An 18,947-nucleotide genomic window follows, 5' to 3' on the forward strand; every position below is an offset into this window, starting at 1 on the left:
GGGGAACTGATTACAGAGGGCCAGGGCCGCCACATAGAAGGATCTTCCCTTAGGCCCTGCCAGATGACATTGTCTAGTTAACGGGACCTGGAGAAAGCCATCTCTGTGGGACCTAACCGGTCGCTGGGACTCAAATCCTCCTCCTAACATGAGTCTCATTTTTAACTCTCTGATTTGCTGCTAATGACTCTATATTTTTTAAATATATATATATTTTCAGGAATGGTGGCCCAAATGATGACAAAGAGAATTCAACATACCTAAAGATATAGTAACTGTTTTCTGATATTGTCAGAAAGACCATTTTTAACCCCTCCATCAGCATAAGACAGATGGGATCATGGTTTCAAGTCAGAGAACTACTCTTAATTGTGACGCTTTAATTGTAATTGCTTCTCCCTGATTTACACCTAATTTTATTCAGTCCTTGTTCACGTTTTCCGTGATGAAGTAACCCTCATCTCCATTAGACTTCATCTCACCTCCACAATTTATAACCTCAGGAATACAAGGCACTAGGCAATGTTTTTAAATTTCCTCATTAAAACAACTCATTAGAAGCATCGAGCACTGATGAGCAATAAATCACCTCATTACAAAACAACCTCAGATACAATTTACGTTACTGGAACCAGACTCCAATGCTGCTACTCTTGTAGCAAAATTAATATTATTAGGCCTAAAGAGGTTCCAAACTCTATATTTACCTTTAAAACAACACTAAATTTAGGGCAGGGAACTCTTGATGGGGATCCAATGACTGGGTGTTGTTTGCTGTTCCTTTGATCATTTGGTTTTGAAGGACATGATGTGAAGAGAAGAACCAATGACGAGGAAATGGCACTCGCAACAAAATACCCTAAGCAACTAGACTTACAAATCCTAGGTTTAGAAAGCTTAGAACTACGTCGCCTTAAACACGACCTAAGCATAACCCATAAAATCATCTGCTACCATGTCCTTCCTGTCAATGACTACTTCGACTTCAACCACAACAACACACAAGCACACAATAGACACAACCGTAAAGTAAACCGCTCTAAACTTGACTGCAGGAAATACGACTTTAGTAACCGAGTAGTTGAACTCGCTATCTGGCTCTGTAGTTTCATCACCTAACCTTGCCCTTAGACTATCCACTGTTGTCCTCTCCCGATTCCTAAGAGGTCAGTAAGGGGCATGATAAGTGCACCATCGTGCCTTCCGTCCCCTGTCCTAATGTTTCTATTTTACTAGTATCATGTATATAAACATATAAACATTGTTATATCTTTGTATATCACCAATATGTACTAGATAGATAGAGATAGATAGATAGATAGATAGATAGATGGATGGATGGATGGATGGATGGATGGATGGATGGATGGATGGATGGATGGATGGATAGGATAGGATAGGATAGGATAGGATTGGATTGGATTGGATTGGATTGGGATAGATAGATAGATAGATAGATAGATAGATAGATAGATAGATAGATAGATAGACTAGACTAGACTAGACTAGACTAGACTAGACAGACAGACAGACAGACAGACAGACAGATAGATAGATAGATTAGACAGATAGATAGATACTAATAGACTTCCATATAGAACTTTTGAGTCTAAGGTAGGGAATACGTTGTTGTAGTGGCTTAGTGATGCTGGAGATGCTGGTCAGAAATAATCTGCACTCCGGCAGTTCGAGTCCAGCTCCACGAGATGATACGAGTTCCTATCACTCGGTCCCTAGCTTCTACCCACTCAACAGTTTGAAATGTGAGTAGTTAAATGGATAAAACTTTGGTGGGAAAAACCTAGCTGCATTTGTGTGTACAGAGAGCAGAAGCTGGTGCTGGACCTGGTTGAAAGCAAGGCATCGAGACACAAGGAGAGGTGAGAGGAGACAGAAGAACCTGGAAAAATCAGCAACCCGAGCACCTCTAGCCAATTAGTATGAAGCTAGTCAGCCCCCTTCAGGGCACCAAGGATAGACGCACAAGCATCAAAGAGAGTGAACTAGCAATCTAGACATTGTTTGTTTGTTTGCTTGCTTGCTTGCTTGTTTTTTATTTATTTATTTATTTATTCATTAATTCATTTATTCCAATGCACAATAATGCACAATAAAGGTTATAGAGGATATACTCGAGTAAAATATATTAGAGAAAGAATAGAAGTGAAAATATAGGAATAGAATAGAATAGTATGTGTAGATTTCCCTGACATTATAGGCCATGTGCTAAATCAGGGGTTCTCAAACCTGGCAACTTTAAGACTTGTGGATTTCAACTCCCAGAATTCTGGGAGTTAAAGTCCACAAGTCTTACAGTTGCCAGGTTTGAAGACCTCTGTACTAAATAAAAAAAGGTCAAAGGTTCATGCTTGCTTAATTAGTTATTAAATGCATTTTTGAAAATTATGTCACAGGCACAAGCAAGTGAGCACAGACAAAAACCTTTGTTTAATTGCAACTTTAATCTGAGTTAAATGCAGTTAAGAGTATTGTCTATTGTATATCAACCTTTCTGTCACGTTAAATTTTCTTTCAGTGGCAAAGTTACAAGGTCCTCGGGTGCTACAATCTACTGTATTCTTTTATTGTTTGGGGAGATCTTAAGTTCCCCATTCAGTCTCTTTGTACGAAATAACAACAATAATGTATGTGATATAGTTCATATTTTTCAATCAAGAAGCCCCAGATTTAATCCCTTTCATACTGACCTTTTGGGGCATTTTCATTTGTTTTGCATCTATACTTCAAATTTGTTTTCTCATCCTGAGCTTGTTATGCTGACATTAAAAAAAAAATCCCTGAGTGATTTAATCAATATGTACTTCTATCTGGCATAATCTTCCATTTCTAGTTATATTTTCACACTATCAATTTGGGGAATTAATTAATCACCTTCATATTTGTTTCTTTCACACTTATAGAAAAAGCTAGCCTGTCAATACCAAATTATCAATGTAGTAACATGTGTTTAACTAAACACTCTTATCTAATAAACTATACTACCTGTCATGCTTCTATTCATTAACAAAAGTAAACAGCAATGGGTTCAGTGTTTGCTGTTAATTGATTAGCAATGTTATGGCTATTTCCCTAATACAAAACTCACTGCAGGAAAAACAGCTAAAATACAAAATGGTGTATCTCTGCCTGTGTTTGTATCTGCTTTTCAAAGTCCAAGCTTCCAGTGAATGACAAGGAAATAAACTATTGAGTAGTATAAGAATTAAACACATAATACTTTTTACTAAACACTGGCAGAAAATATAAATGGAAGCAAATCTAGAACTTTTTCTGTTCAATTTCCTTGATCTAACCTAGATTGGCAAATTATTCCAAATTATATGTTTTTAATAGGAAAGTGAACACAAGTGTTTTTAATAGGAAAGTGAACACAAGAACAAGGGGTACAATCTGAGGTTAGTTGGGGGAAAGATTAGAAGTAACATGAGAAAATATTATTTAACTGAAAGAACAGTAGATGCTTGGAACAAACTTCCAGCAGACGTGGTTGGTAAATCCACAGTAACTGAATTTAAACATGCCTGGGATAACGATATATCCATCCTATGATAAAATACAAAAAAATAGTATAAGGGAAGACTAGTGGACCATGAGGTCTTTTTCTGCCATCAATCTTCTATGTTTCTATGTTTCTATATTTTTAACCTAATTCTTCAATCAAGATTTTAGCAATCTTTACAAACAGCCAAGTAACTTCACACATCTTACACAATTATACCAGAATTTGCAAATAATTAAATTAATTTTTAACAGCTCCCGTGAAACTTTGTTAAAATTTGAGGGGGGGGGGGGAATGGTAAATTATTTTCTTTTTTTATTTGGATGTCTTATATATATCATGGGAATTTGGCAGTTAATAAATTCAAACAAACGAACCAACAAAAAAAATAAAGGCTGTCTTAAGTGATATAGTGGCCACAGATTCGGTGGTATTGACACCAATGTAATTGTCATTTTCATCAATAAAGTCTCTGTTTTAAATACAGACTTCCAGGGAAGAATATTGGGCTGAAGACAACTCTGTGAAAAATAGAGTCACAATTTGCAGTAAGAGAGAAGGTTGCCAAGTAGATTTACTTCTTTGATCCTCTCTGGATAAAGAAGAGATGTGACATAATCTTAGCTGCATTCCATATGGCAGCTTCTCACAATTAAAATGAAAGCTGGTCTCCAGAAGGTGGAGGATCCAAGAGCTGAGAGATAACCACCAACAGAACCTTTTCAAATGACACTAAGTTCACACTTATTTTGCTAACTATTTTTGGAAATTTACCTATTCACTGTTTTCGAGAACACCTTCAAAATGACAACTCTGGAAATATACCAAGTTAGTGCTTTCAATCCTGAATATTAAAAAATGAAAATGTATTTGTATTTGTAATTTGTCCTACCTGTCAATGACTACTTCAGCTTCAACCGCAACAACACAAGAGCATGCAACAGATTCAAACTTAATATTAACTGCTACAAACTTGATTGTAAAAAATATGACTTTAACAATCGAATTGTCGAAGCGTGGAACTCATTACCAGACTCAATAGTGTCAACCCCTAACCCCCAACATTTCTCCCTTAAACTATCCACAATTGACCTCTCCAGGTTCCTAAGAGGTCAGTAAGGGGCGTACATAAGTGTACTAGTGTGCCTTTCATCCCCTGTACAATTGTCTTTCCTTTATCTCATATATCATATATATTTTCTTCCTTTCATATATCTTCTCCTCTATTTTATATTTTTCTTTATATATATTACCTCATGTCTATTCTCTTCTATATGTATTGTGTATTGGACAAAATAAACAAAATAAATAAATAAATAAAATAAATAAATAAATAAATAAATTAAAATAAACAGCAAAAACGAGGCAATGTTTTGACTTTAGAAAGTTTGAAATGGATTAAGGGTTCAGAAAACATTGGAATACCAGACTCTGAAAATTAATGTTTTGTAATTATTTTTAAAGAATAAATATATTTTTGTGGGAAATAAAGTCTTTTGATATTGGAGACATACAAGAAAAGCAACTTATAATAGCATTCAGAGATAGTTTTGAAGAATTGCATTGGGATTTTGAATTGATAAAGTCAAATACTGTATGTTGTATTTTTTTAGGATTATGCTATTCCCAGAAGATGTTGTTATAGAAAAGGTTACCTAGCAAACTATAGATGAGAACAACTTGAACAAAACTTGAAAAACAATTCATCATCTGTGAAAAAAATCAAACAACAAACTGAACGAGGCTTTTAAAATTAAGGTGGATATGAAAATGACAAATCCAGGGAGCAATTGGAATAATATCTTTTTGCTAATTTTACCCAAAAAATAGGCTGTTTAAAGTTTTGAACAAATCTGAAACAAAGATCAATCATATTAATGAATTAAAGAGCAAGATTGATTTATATAAAAAGGAGTACAAAGTTGATTAATTGAGGTAAAAATGGGATATGTTGATATTGTGAGTGATTATTTATGATTTCTGACATCTGGACTGGAAAAATGTTATATATTGGATCTGTACATTTCATTAGGTGTTATTTGCTTGATTTTTAACCATTTCTGATGTTATTAGGTTTTCCCTTTGAACAATACTAAATCCATATTTCATTTGATCATAACTAAATTCATCTTCAATTTTTTTATCCATCTATTATTCTTATACCATTTTTGGGTTTTCCAATAGATCTTTATAAAACTGGATTGTTTCCTTTTTATTTGATATTCAATTTTCAGAATTTATTTTACCATTTGGTAGAATAGCCTCTGTTCTAAATAAAATACTTGAAGTTTACTAAATTGAATAATTCATGCCTCATAGCATTTGATTTTCCCAACTGTCGCTTGTACTTGTTGGTTTATGATTTCCAAATCTTCTTTATTTTTTTCTGGTGCTAAGCCAATGTCTTTTTATTAGGTTTGTCCTGATACTTGCATTCTTCAATGTTTGCTCTTTCATGGTTTTTTAATTACTTGCATCTGATCTCAATTTTTTAAAAAAACCTTGGCCTCTAAACTACTCTTCCACTTGGCACTGAATATGATCTTGATTTTTATTTTCTAATTTCAGTACTCAGTTCTTCCGTATTCACCGCTGCTGTACTGTAGGCAACATAATTGGTCTCTTTAATAAATGTTATTTTAATCTTTTGTTTGTTTGTTTGTTTGTTTGTTTGTTTGCTTGTTTGCTTGTTTGCTTGCTTGTTTGTTTAGTCAAGTAAATGTAAGATTACGGTAAAAGTATAAACTTGTATACATGAGACTATTTTGAGTACGTGGAAACGTTAGGACAGATACAATAGAAAGTTGGTGTGCTTATGCACGCCCCTTACAGACCTCTTAGTAATGAGGTGAGGTCAATAGTAGTTTTTTTACAAGCACTTTATTCATCTACTTCCTTTTTGATGTCAGGTATAATTATGGATCTAATCTCAAAAATATATTTTCTTTGCAATAGGCATTTAACAGATGTTTCCCAATAACATAAAATGGAAAGGAGATACAACAATCCAATGCTGAATAATAGCCAGTATAAAAACTTGGAGAAATCCTGATATGATGGCAAAACTACAGTATTTTTCAGAGAATAAGATGCACCTTTTTCCTCTCTAAAAGAGGCTAATATTTGGGTGAGTCTTATACTCTGAATGTAGCTTTTTTCCCCAGCCCTAGCTAGCTGCTAACGATCTTCCTAGATCTTACCTTGCATGCTCTTTCATTGTTTCTCTCTGCAAGGAATGTTTTCCAAGCCCTAAGTCTTTGCAGAGGGCTTTTTTCATTGCTCTAAGTTGCTCTGAATAAGTTTCTTTCCAGCCCTAACCAGGTGCTAGCGATGTTCTCAGCTCTTACTGGCTTGCAAGCTCTTCCATTGTTGCTCTCTCCAAAATAGGGTGGGTCTTTTTAAAGCCCTAACCAGAGAATAAAATAATGTGCTGAAGGTGAACAGAGTAAAGATGGTAGCCAGATGAATATCTGCTAAGCAGATTTTTTTCTTTTTTCCTCCCCAAAAACTAAGGTGTGTCTTATACTCCAATGTATCTTATACTCTGAAAAATATGGTACATTAACCAAACAATGTCAATCTGCACTTTGCATGGAGAATAAATATCTCACACGAAGATAAACATCACATACTCTGGGTCCCATCCAAATTCTCGGAAATTGCTGAAAAATAGGTCTGTCTATCTCAAGGGCATCCAGATTAAAAACAAAAAGCTCTGCAAACCATTAAAAAAATTATTTCATTACGAGATTTCATTTTGGCAAAAACAAAAAAGTTTTTAAAATTAGGCCTTGGCACATCCCTAAATTAAACATGTTATACGGCTATCTAAAAAGTTTAAAATGTTAGTGGAGCATAGCTATTAGCATGGTAGAGGATCTATTTTTAAGCTACATTGTCATCTATTGTTTTACATTATTCCATTCACAACCACTGCCAGCTGTCAAATTAGCAATGTAATTCATTTTAAAAATCATTAGAGCCTAACACATTCTGACAAGCAAACGTGAGGAATACTAAGAGAAGAATGGAACAAACATGAACTAATATGATTCTCTTTGGGCTTTTTCATCCTTGCGAGACTGTAATTATAAAAAACCCCAGAATGTTAATTTTTTACTCCTCCTCCTTAGTAATTCCACCTGAATGTTAAAAGGAAATTAAGTGAAGTCAACCCGTAGCCCAAAAAACCCAAAGCATTTACAAAAATTGTTAGTAGGGCCAAACTTGTAGCTTTCCAATTTACAAAGGAAAAAAATACTGATTAAAAACAATGCTTTTGATTGTAGTAAAGTCAATAAAATGTTTTGTTCGTATTTCAAGCATTGGGAAGGAATATGATTATACAGAGAGTGGGAGGGAGGGGGAATTAAGTGGGGAGATGATACCCCTCCAAAAATCCCCATTAGAAAGCAGGGATCATTGATAGAATATCCCAGAGCAACACCCTGCTTTCTTATGCCCTAATCTGGCTTTACTATAAAATAGAAAGAAGCTCAACTTTCTGCAAACAGGTAAACAAAATGAATGGAAAAAACCTATGGTTCTGGGTCTGTAGCCTGACCTAGTTGGAAAAGGTATATCTAAAGAAAGAATTTTTTTTAAAAAATATTATAAATATCACAGCTGAAAAAACAGGTAAACTAAGATTTGGTGAAACCGATTCTGTATTTTGTTGTAAAACAATTATTGTCTCTTCTTGCAGCTAGCCTTCCTTTCTTGCTTCTGGAGGATTGTGTTTGTTTGTTTGTTTGTTTGTTTGTTTGTTTGTTTGTTTATTGGGTTTAAATACCACCCCTCTCTGAGGACTTGGGGCAGCTTACAACATATAAAAGAAAACAATACAAATATCCTAAATCCAATTAATTTAGACTAGTTAATCTAAAAATCCCAGTAACATTAAAAGTAAAATATTTCCCATTCATACATTACATTACTGTCCTCCACATCGGCAAAAAAAATGAGAACTTCAAATATAAATGAGTAAACAAAATCTCACAGATAACCCCCACTCAGTAAAAGACCTCGGAATACTAATATCAAATGACCTAAGTGCCAAAGCCCACTGCAACAACATCGCCAAAAAGGCTTCAAGAGTTGTTAACCTAATCCTATGTAGCTTCTGCTTCGGCAATCTCACACTACTTACCAGAGCTTACAAAACTTTCCCCAGACCCATCCTCGAATACAGCTCATCTGTCTGGAACCCATACCGCATCTCGGACATTAACACCCTTGAAAATGTCCAAAGATACTTCACCAGAAGAGCCCTTCACTCCTCCACTCAAAACAGAATACCCTACGAAACTAGACTTACAATCCTGGGTCTAGAAAGCTTAGAACTACGACGCCTTAAACATGCATTAAGTATTGCCCACAAGATCATCTGTTGCAACGTCCTCCCTGTCAATGACTACTTCAGCTTCAACCACAACAACACAAGAGCACGCAACAGATTCAAACTTAATATTAACCGTTCCAAACTTGACTGTAAACAGTACTTCTTTAATAATCGAGTTGTTGAAACGTGTAACTCATTACCTGACTCCATAGTGTCATCCCCTAACCCCCAAGATTTTACCCTTACACTATCCATGATTGACCTCTCCAGATTCCTAAGAGGTCAGTAAGGGACCGTACATAAGTGCACCAGCGTGCCTTCTTTCCCCTGTCCTATAGTCTCTCCTATATTTCTTTATAGTTGGGGGAAAGATCAAAAGCAACGGGAAAAAATATTATTTCACTGAAAGAGTAGTAGATCCTTGGAACAAACTTCCAGCAGACGTGGTTGGTAAATCCACAGTAACTGAATGTAAACATGCCTGGGATAAACATATATCCATTGTAAGATAAAATACAGGAAATAGTATAAGGGCAGACTAGATGGACCATGAGGTCTTTTTCTGCCGTCAGTCTTCTATGTTTCTATATATCTTTTCTTCTATTCTTTCACTGGTATATTTTATTCCTATATCTTTTTTTCTATTCTTTCTTTGATATATTTTACTATGAGTATATCCTCTGTAACCTTCATTATGTATTTGGGCAAAATAAAATAAATAAAAATATAAAAAAATAAAACAAACATTCGTTGGACAGGGTGCTAGAGTCTAATGGCCCCAAGCCTGGCAGCATAGATAAGTCTTCAGACTCTTGCAGAAGGTGAGGAGGGTGGGGGCAGTGTGAATCTCTGGGTGAGCTGACTCCAGAGCCCCCACAGAGAAGGCTCTTCCCTTAGGCCCCGCCAAGCGACATTGTCTAGTTCAGTGATTTTCAACCTTTTTTGAGCTGCGGCACATTTTTTACATGTACAAAATAATGGGGCACTTTGAGCGGGGTGGGGGGGCTAAAAAAAGTTTGGACAGAAAGCGGACCAGGCAGGGCTCTCTCTTCCTCCCTTTCACTCTATTTTCTCCCTCTTTCTCTCTCTTCCTTCCTTCCTCTCTCTCTCCATCCCTCTTTCTCTCTTCCTTCCTTCCTCTCTTTTTTGCTCTCTTTCTATCTCTCCCTCCTTCCCTGCCTCTCTTTCTCTCTCTCTCTTGCTTTCTTTCTCTCTCTCTCTCTCTCTCCCTCTCTCTCTCTCTCTTGCTGAGCTTCGCGGCACAACTGACCATGTCTCGCGGCACACTAGTGTGCCACGGCACACTGGTTGAAAAACACTGGTCTAGTTGACAGGACCTAGAGAAGGCCGACTCTGTGAGACCTAACCGGTCGCTGGGACTCATGCGCAGGAGGCAATCCTTAAAGCAGTCTGGTAATTTTCTTTCTCCCCCCCCCCAAAAAAAAGAGAGAAAATGTTTAGCTTGGATCTCAATAACGAATATGAGAAATCTACTCCTGATCCTTATTCTGGTTTTAGCAGCCAAAGCACCCGATCATGCTCAAAGGAGAAGAGAATAAATTCAGCCTTATTAGTTTTCTCCATGTTTCAGCAGCTTTTAATCTATCGGATCATGCTACCCATTGAAAAGAGTTCTACCTTGGCCTGACAACAAGCAATTATGGGTAAAGAATTTACAGCTGTAGACACACAGATACACCCTGTAAGGCTAGGAGTAAAAGAATACTAGTCAGAAAATCTGACCTCTTATACACACACAGATATATTAATTCCAAACTGACAATAACTCACTTGCCGTAATTTCTAGATAAATAATGCTTTCATCTAGATAAAGCTTGCTAAAGAGAATTCTAGGAGATTCATGCTTGGGAAGAATCACTTTTTAATTCTGGTTTGACACTCTCACTATGATTGATCAGATGGAGGCTAGATGAAGCTGCCTGAGGACTACTATTTGTCTGATGTGGTGTAGGGTTTTCTGCCTAAGTAGGGGGTTGGACTAGAACAGTGTTTCCCCACCTTGGCAACTTGAAGATATTTGGACTTCAACTCCCAGAATTACCCAATTTTCTTTTTAGACTTTTTTAATGTAAAACTGTTATTTTAGATTTTAATTATTAGATTTGTTACCATGTATTGTTTTTATCACTGTTGTGAGCCGCCCCGAATCTACAGAGAGGGGTGGCATACAAATCTAATTAATAATAATAATAATAATAATAATAATAATAATAATAATAAGCTGTTGCTATGCGCAAATCTGTGAATGTTGCACTCAGAAGACAGCACCAAGGCATCTGTTCACTGTTTAACTTCTGCACTGTGAGCAGACTCCGTTCATCCTTCATTTTAGCAGTAGCTCTTAGACTCACCGTTGTTGTTGTTGTTGTTATTATTATTATTATTAATTTAATTCAATTTGTATACCATCTAACACTCTAAGGACCCTGGGCGGCTCACAACCAAAGAGAACAAGACAAACAGTATTAATATTAAAACATCTAAAAAGAGAAACAATAAAAAAACAATTTAAAACCCACAATAAGACCATACGTATCATTTATGGCCGGATCTCGATGCTGCATCATCTAATCAACGGCCCCAGGCCTGCCGGAAAAGCCAGGACTTTACAGTTTTCTGGAAGGCCAGTAGGGTAAGAGTAGTAGGAGGTAGTTAATTTTAGAATGCCGGAGTCACCACAGAGAAGGCCCTCCCCCATGACACTGTTTAGCTGACGGGACCCGGAGAAGACCGACCCTGTAGGCCCTTATCGGTCACTGGGAGCTATGTGGCAGAAGGTGGTCCCGAAGATAGTCTGGCCCTAAGCCATGTAGTGCTTTAAAGGTAATGACCAACCCCTTGAATTGTGTCCGGAGACTGATTGGGAGCCAGTGCAGCTCACAAAGAGTTGGTGTAGTGGGAGTGTACCTAGGTGTACCCACAACAGCTCGTGCTCTATATCAAAACCTTTAAGACCTTTTTGTGATTTACCAAAACGTTATTCCTCCAAGGAGAAAATGGCACTCTTACCTTGTCTTTACTTTCAGAGCCAGAGGCTTCAAGTTTGGTTCGGATTACGAAAGGGGTGGACAGCCGCAGAAGGACACATTCAAACACGGCCGCAATCTTTGGAGAAACGATTTCAAAGCAGTCCTGGAACTTCAATGCCTTATGGACCTCACACTTGAGCTGCTTCCTCAGTCCTTCGCCCAGCTGCAGGACCAACATGCTGGGGTCAAACATCAGGTGGAAAGGAAAAGCACGGCAGAAGGTGTTGATGCTTATCCTCAGATCCGAGGGGCATTGAGATGACCCAAGAGGAAGCGCTTTTGTGATCTTTGCATTCTCATGCTCTTTGATAATAAAGGTGAGACAGCTGCAGTTGCCTGGGTTGACGTCCTCGGAACACAGCTTATCGTTGACAATCTGTTCCACTTCAACCTCCAGCTGGTAGATCTTCCTTGCTGCAGCCTTCACCATACCCATCATGGCAAACCCAACGATCTCATGGGGGTGGAAGTAGTGAAGCATAAGGTTGCCTTCGGGCAGCTCTTTGCATAGGAACGAAGAAGACTCCGAAGTGACCTGCCTCCCAAACGAAGTCCTTATGTGCTCCAGCAAAGCATCAAAGCCATTGAAAAAATCTTGCAAGGTGCCACCCACCGCTCGAAGGACTCTCTCGTTCTCACTGAAGCAGATGTTGAAGAATTCGGCCCCGAATTTCTCTTGCAGCTCCTCAAACTTTAAACCTGGAATAGACACAAGACAGCATGAAAATTGCGATGGCAATCATCCTAGGTGAGACAAAAGTTTGGGAATATCTCCGCGACCGCCTCCTGCCGCACGAATCCCAGTGAGTTGGCCTTCTCTGGGTCCCGTCGACTAAACAATGTCATTTGGCGGGACCCAGGAGAAGAGCCTTCTCTGTGGCGGCCCCGACCCTCTGGAACCAGCTCCCCCCAGATATCAGAGTTGCCCCCACCCTCCTTGCCTTTCGCAAGCTCCTTAAAACCCACCTCTGTTGTCAGGCATGGGGGAATTGAAAAATTTTTCTCCCTTCCCCCTAGGCTTATAGAATTTATACATGGTATGTTTGTTGGTATGATTGGTCTCTTAAATTGGGGTTTTTTAGATTACTTTTTAATATTAGATTTGTTACATTGTTTTTTATTGTTGTTAGCCGCCCCGAGTCTTCGGAGAGGGGCGGCATACAAATCTAAATAAACTAAACTAAACTAAACTAAGTGACATCAATCTGATAAGATTAGATTTATTAGATTAGATTAGATTTATTGGATTTATATGCCGCCCCTCTCCGCAGACTCTGGGCGGCTCACAACAATAGTAAAAAAACAGTACATAGTGACAAATCCAATGCCCACCAATCCAATTACAATTTTAAATTGAGAAATTCATAAAACAATCCCAATATATATAAAAAACAAGCACACAATCAATCAGACAGCAAACAACATGGGCAAGGGGGAGATGTTTTAGTTCCCCCATGCCTGAGGGCAGAGGTGGGTTTTAAGGAGTTTACGAAAGGCAAGGAGGGTGGGGGCAATCCTAATCTCAGGGGGGAGCTGGTTCCAGAGGGTCGGATCCACCACAGAGAAGGCTCTTCCCCTGGGTCCTGCCAGACAACATTGTTTAGTCGACGGGACCCGAAGAAGGCCGACTCTGTGGGACCTAACTCGTGATAAACACGCCCCTGGGCGAAATTTGGCTTCTGCACATGCACAGCAAGCCAAATCTCATGCGAGGACACATGTGAGAGCGAGATTTTGGCTCTTCCTGCCGATTTTTGCTCCGGCGCATGCTCTTGCACATGTCCTCACACAAGATTTGGCTTGCTGTGCATGCGCAGAAGCCAAATCTTGCGACCAATGGACGCGCACATGCACGCGATGGCCTCCGAGGGAGCTCCAGCAACTGGTAAGAAGAGCGGCCCTTCACTGACCCCGCGGGATGAATCCAGGCACTGGGCTTTGAGTTTGACATCCCTGGTTTAGCTGTAGAAAAATTTATCAAAGAATGGGACATTTAAAATGAGTCAGGACCCAGAAGATATTACAGGATCTGTAGGCCGCAAACGGCTGTAGTTAGATGGCACCAGCTTTATTCACAGAACAAATTTAAATGGGGAAAGCAAGCAGTTATTGTGAGAGACGGCTTTTGACATGGGAAATAGCAAAAAGTGTGAATAGCAACCACGTACGTACAGCATCTTATCTCCTCTGATATAGCCAATGACAGGAAGCAGAAATCAACATTGAACAAATAATTATTAATACAGTGGTACCTCTACCTAAGAACGCCTCTACTTATGAACTTTTCTAGATAACAACTGGGTGTTCAATATTTTTTTGCCTTTTCTCAAGAACCATTTTCCACTTACAAACTCGAGCCTCCGAAACTGTAACTGGAAAAGGTGGGGAGAAGCCTCCATTACAAACCTGAGCCTCCGAAACGTTAACCGGAAAAGGTGAGGAGAAGCCTCCGTGTAGCCTCTCTAGGAATCTCCTGGGAGGAAACAGTGCCAGAAAAGGTGGGGAGAAGCCTCCATGGGGCCTCTCTAGGAATCTCCTGGGAGGAAACAAGGCCTCCATCCTCCACCCTCCCTGTGCTTTTACATTGATTCCTATGGGGAAAATTGCTTCTTCTTACAAACGTTTCTACTTAAGAACCTGGTCACGGAACGAATTAAGTTTGTAAGTAGAGGTACCACTGTATAATGAATAAAGATAGTATTAGTTCAATTTGACCATTGCAGATTAGAGTCCTTAGAGGTAAACAATAGTGGAAAACATGCAATCCCAAATGCATAGTTCTCCAGATGTTCAAAATGGGATATGTGAACACTTTTCCCACCATCAAAACAATGCTGAACAACATATGCCATATACTCCTCCGCACAAGTATTCTAATAGAAATATTTCAGGGCATAATTTAGACTATGGCTGAGTAGTTTAAATTGCATTATTATTAATATTAACATCACATCAACAGAGCAATCTAGTATACGTCCACATAATTTATATTGGCCACTACATGAAATTAAACCATAGTTAACCACATTGAACTTTATGGGATCAGTTCCTGAATTACAAGCTACCCTTTGCAAACAAAAGGTTTTATAAGTGTAACAGACCAGTGGTAAATAGCATAATGTATATCAATTTTAATACAGTGGAACCCCGACATAAGAGCTGCTCTACTTAAGAGCAACTCGAGATAAGAGCTGGGAGGGGAGAGATATTTTTGTTCTACTTACAAGCCCAAATTCGAGATACAAGCGCCAAGGAGCTGTCTCCTGAAGCCAAACGCTAACTTCCACGTTCGGCTTCAGGAGACAGCTGCGAAGCGGCGCGCGTGTTTTAAAAGGTTGCAGCCAGCCTGGGGGGCTCGGGGGGGTGCTTGCAGCTTTCTTTCTTGCTCTTTTTCTTTCTCTCTTTTACCTTCCATTCCTCTATTTCTTCTTTTCTTTCTCCTTCCCACCTTCTTCCCTCCCTCCCTCCCTTCACTCATTCCTCTCTTACTCTCCCCTTTCATAAGTTTCCTTGCTTCCTTCCTCTGTTCCTGTCCCTTCCCCCTTTCTTTCTTTCTTTCTTTCTTTCTTTCTTTCTTTCTTTCTTGCTTGCTTGCTTGCTTGCTTGCTTGCTTGCTTGCTCTTTTTCTTTCTCTCTTTTACCTTCCCTTCCTCTATTTCTTCTTTTCTTTCTCCTTCCCACCTTCTTCCCTCCCTCCCTCCCTTCACTCATTCCTCTCTTACTCTCCCCTTTCATAAGTTTCCTTGCTTCCTTCCTCTGTTCCTGTCCCTTCCCTCTTTCCTTCCTTCCTTCCCACCCTCCGTCCATTCATTCACCCATTCCTCTCTTGATCGCTTAAAGCCGGTCCCTTGTGCAAAAAGGGTTGGGGACCTCTGTCCTACAGGATTGGGTGGCAGAGAAGTTGAACATATGTAAATTTAAAAGTTTAAGAAAGTTTACAAGTTAAGTGAAAGAAACTTCATTATTCATTTATATGTACATGTACATTTCTTCATTCAAAACATGTCTTTCTGCATAATTTAGACTAACTTTGTGAGTTTTTTGAGGGCTGGAACCAATTAAAATTATTTACATTAATTCCTATGGGGAAAAGTCGTTCGAGATAAGAGCTGCTCGACTTAAGAGCCCAGGTCCGGAACGAATTAAACTCGTATCTCGAGGTACCACTGTATTTAACTACAGTGGTACCTCGAGATACGAGTTTAATTCGTTCCGGACCTGGGCTCTTAAGTCGAGCAGCTCTTATCTCGAACGACTTTTCCCCATAGGAATTAATGTAAATAATTTTAATTGGTTCCAGCCCTCAAAAAACTCACAAAGTTAGTCTAAATTATGCAGAAAGACATGTTTTTAATGAAGAAATGTACATGTACATATAAATGAATAATGAAGTTTCTTTCACTTAACTTGTAAACTTTCTTAAACTTTTAAATTTACATATGTTCAACTTCTCTGCCACCCAATCCTGTAGGACAGAGGTCCCCAACCCTTTTTGCACCAGGGACCGGCTTTAAGCGATCAAGAGAGGAATGGGTGAATGAATGGACGGAGGGTGGGAAGGAAGGAAGGAAAGAGGGAAGGGACAGGAACAGAGGAAGGAAGCAAGGAAACTTATGAAAGGGGAGAGTAAGAGAGGAATGAGTGAAGGGAGGGAGGGAGGGAAGAAGGTGGGAAGGAGAAAGAAAAGAAGAAATAGAGGAAGGGAAGGTAAAAGAGAGAAAGAAAAAGAGCAAGAAAGAAAGCTGCAAGCACCCCCCCGAGCCCCCCAGGCCGGCTGCAACCTTTTAAAACACGCGCGCCGCTTCGCAGCTGTCTCCTGAAGCCGAACGCGGAAGTTAGCGTTTGGCTTCAGGAGACAGCTCCTTGGCGCTTGTATCTCGAATTTGGGCTTGTAAGTAGAACAAAAATATCTCTCCCCTCCCAGCTCTTATCTCGAGTTGCTCTTAAGTAGAGCAGCTCTTATGTCGGGGTTCCACTGTACTAAGTTAAATAGTTTTAAAATTAAGTAGTAAAACTAACTCTTACTACTAAGTAGCTTCTTTTAAACTATATTTAAAAACCTGAGTATGGACTGTACCGTCCCATAGTGAGCATTAATAAGATAAAGATCCATACGTTTATAAAGTTTGGCAGAATTCTCAGGAAGTGTGCGTGTTTGTGTGTGTGTGTGTGTGTATGTCTGGAAGATTTATGCAATATCATCACATAGATGCACCTAATCTAATATTTTTTTCAGCAAAATTTGGAATTATTCACACATCAAAGTTCTACCCATACGCAGAGATTTACAGTAGGGATTGTGCAGCTTCTGAGGGTAGATAAACTGTTGATCACTGAAATATTCAATTTCCTTTGCAATATTACTGGAGGGAAAAAGCTTATTTAATCAAAAATTTATTCACTTAAAAATGTAAATGTAGGAGGCAAATAAGATCCTAGGGTATTTGCAAACAGGGAGAATTTCCTGGGACAACTTTCAAAACAATATGAAGTATATTCTCTACTTAAGAACTAAATTCGTTCTGTGACCAGGTTCTTACGCAGAAAAATTTGTAAGTATAAGCAATTTTTCCCATAGGAATCAATGTAAAAGCAAATAATGCGTGCAAACCCATTAGGAAAGAAATAAAAGCTCGGAATTTGGGTGGGAGGAGGAGGAGGAGGAAGAGGAGGAGGACAGTCACTGCCGAAGGAAGAAGGTGAAGTGAGGGGAATCAAAAAAATCCAAAACTTTAAGGCTTAAAAAAAAAAGAGGGACTCTGAGGCGGCGAGGAGGAGCACGCGCCTTCCATACACTGCACCAGAGAGAGAAACCCATCCTTTGACCAAAAGGTGCTAACTGCTTCCTCTTCCTTCCCATGCTGAAGGGCTGCCCTCTCCTCTCGCTGACTCACTTTGTAGCCAGCACCTTTCTTTCATTGTGGTGACTTTTCGGTTTGGCTGAAGCCAAATTGATCCAGCCAGGGCCCCCTTTTGCCTTTCTGTGCCCAGATGCTCTGGGAGGCAACCAGGTACTGGGTGTATGGGAGGCAGCGCGAGGGAGTCACCACAGCAAAGTGGTTTATTCCCTCTCCAAGCGCCCAGAGAAAGGGAAATGCTCTGTTCACTCTGGGCTGCCCAGAGCAAAGGGAGCGTTTCTTTTCTCTGGGCGTTGGCAGAGAAAAGGTTCTTAAGAAGAGGCAAAAAATTCTTGAACACCCGGTTCTTATCTAGAAAAGTTCTTAAATAGAGGCGTTCTTAGGTAGAGGTACCACTGTACAGTGTTCCCTCGATTTTCGCGGGGGATGCGTTCTGAGACCGCCCGCAAAAGTTGAATTTCCGCGAAGTAGAGATGCGGAAATAAATACACTATTTTTGGCTATGAACAGTATCACAAGCCTTCCCTTAACACTTTAAACCCCTGAATTGCAATTTCCCATTCCCTTAGCAACCATTTAGATTATTACTCACCATGTTTATTTATTAAAGTTTATTTTTAAAAATATTTATTAAAGGTAGATGAAAGTTTGGCGATGATATATGACGTCATTGGCTGGGAAAAAATGTGGTATAGGGAAAAAAACCCGCAAAGTATTTTTTAATTAATATTTTTGAAAAACCGTGGTATAGACTTTTCGCGAAGTTTGAACCCGCGAAAATCGAGGGAACACTGTATATAAATTTTAAATCAATTTATTTGTTGATGTTCCAATGACTTATACATTTCTAGGAAAACATGGCCTGAGTAATCTAGGAAACTTAAATCAAGACTTTCAAAAAAAGCTCGGGTGGCATTGCTTTTATTGGAATTGTTAGTCATGCATTTGGCAATTTATATGGCAGCAAGTCTGAAGGAAACATCAGTCATACTAATACAGGAAATCTAAGGCAAAAGAATAAGCCATTTGGGAGAAAAAAGGATTATAGGAAGAAGTTCAATTACTATGGAAGAGAAACAAACAGGACTTAAGAGAGCTTGACTGGTAATGCTTTTCCCTCTTATGATGAAAAAAATAAAATAAATGCCAACTATAAGGATTGAAAGGGACAAAAGTCT

General features: G+C 38.9%; 1 protein-coding gene across 2 annotated transcripts in view; it reads right to left on the reverse strand.

Moving 5' to 3' along the window:
- The window catches only part of GUCY1A2 (guanylate cyclase 1 soluble subunit alpha 2), a 252,779-nt gene that overhangs the window by 194,225 nt on the left and 39,607 nt on the right, over positions 1-18,947 (reverse strand). For both annotated transcript variants that reach the window (XM_070751674.1, XM_070751675.1), the window contains exon 4: positions 11,892-12,610. In XM_070751674.1, the coding sequence (XP_070607775.1) occupies positions 11,892-12,610 (719 nt within the window). The remainder of the gene's footprint in view (positions 1-11,891; positions 12,611-18,947) is intronic.

The sequence above is a fragment of the Erythrolamprus reginae genome, chromosome 4 (genome assembly GCF_031021105.1).
Source record: "Erythrolamprus reginae isolate rEryReg1 chromosome 4, rEryReg1.hap1, whole genome shotgun sequence".
NCBI lineage: Eukaryota > Metazoa > Chordata > Lepidosauria > Squamata > Dipsadidae > Erythrolamprus > Erythrolamprus reginae.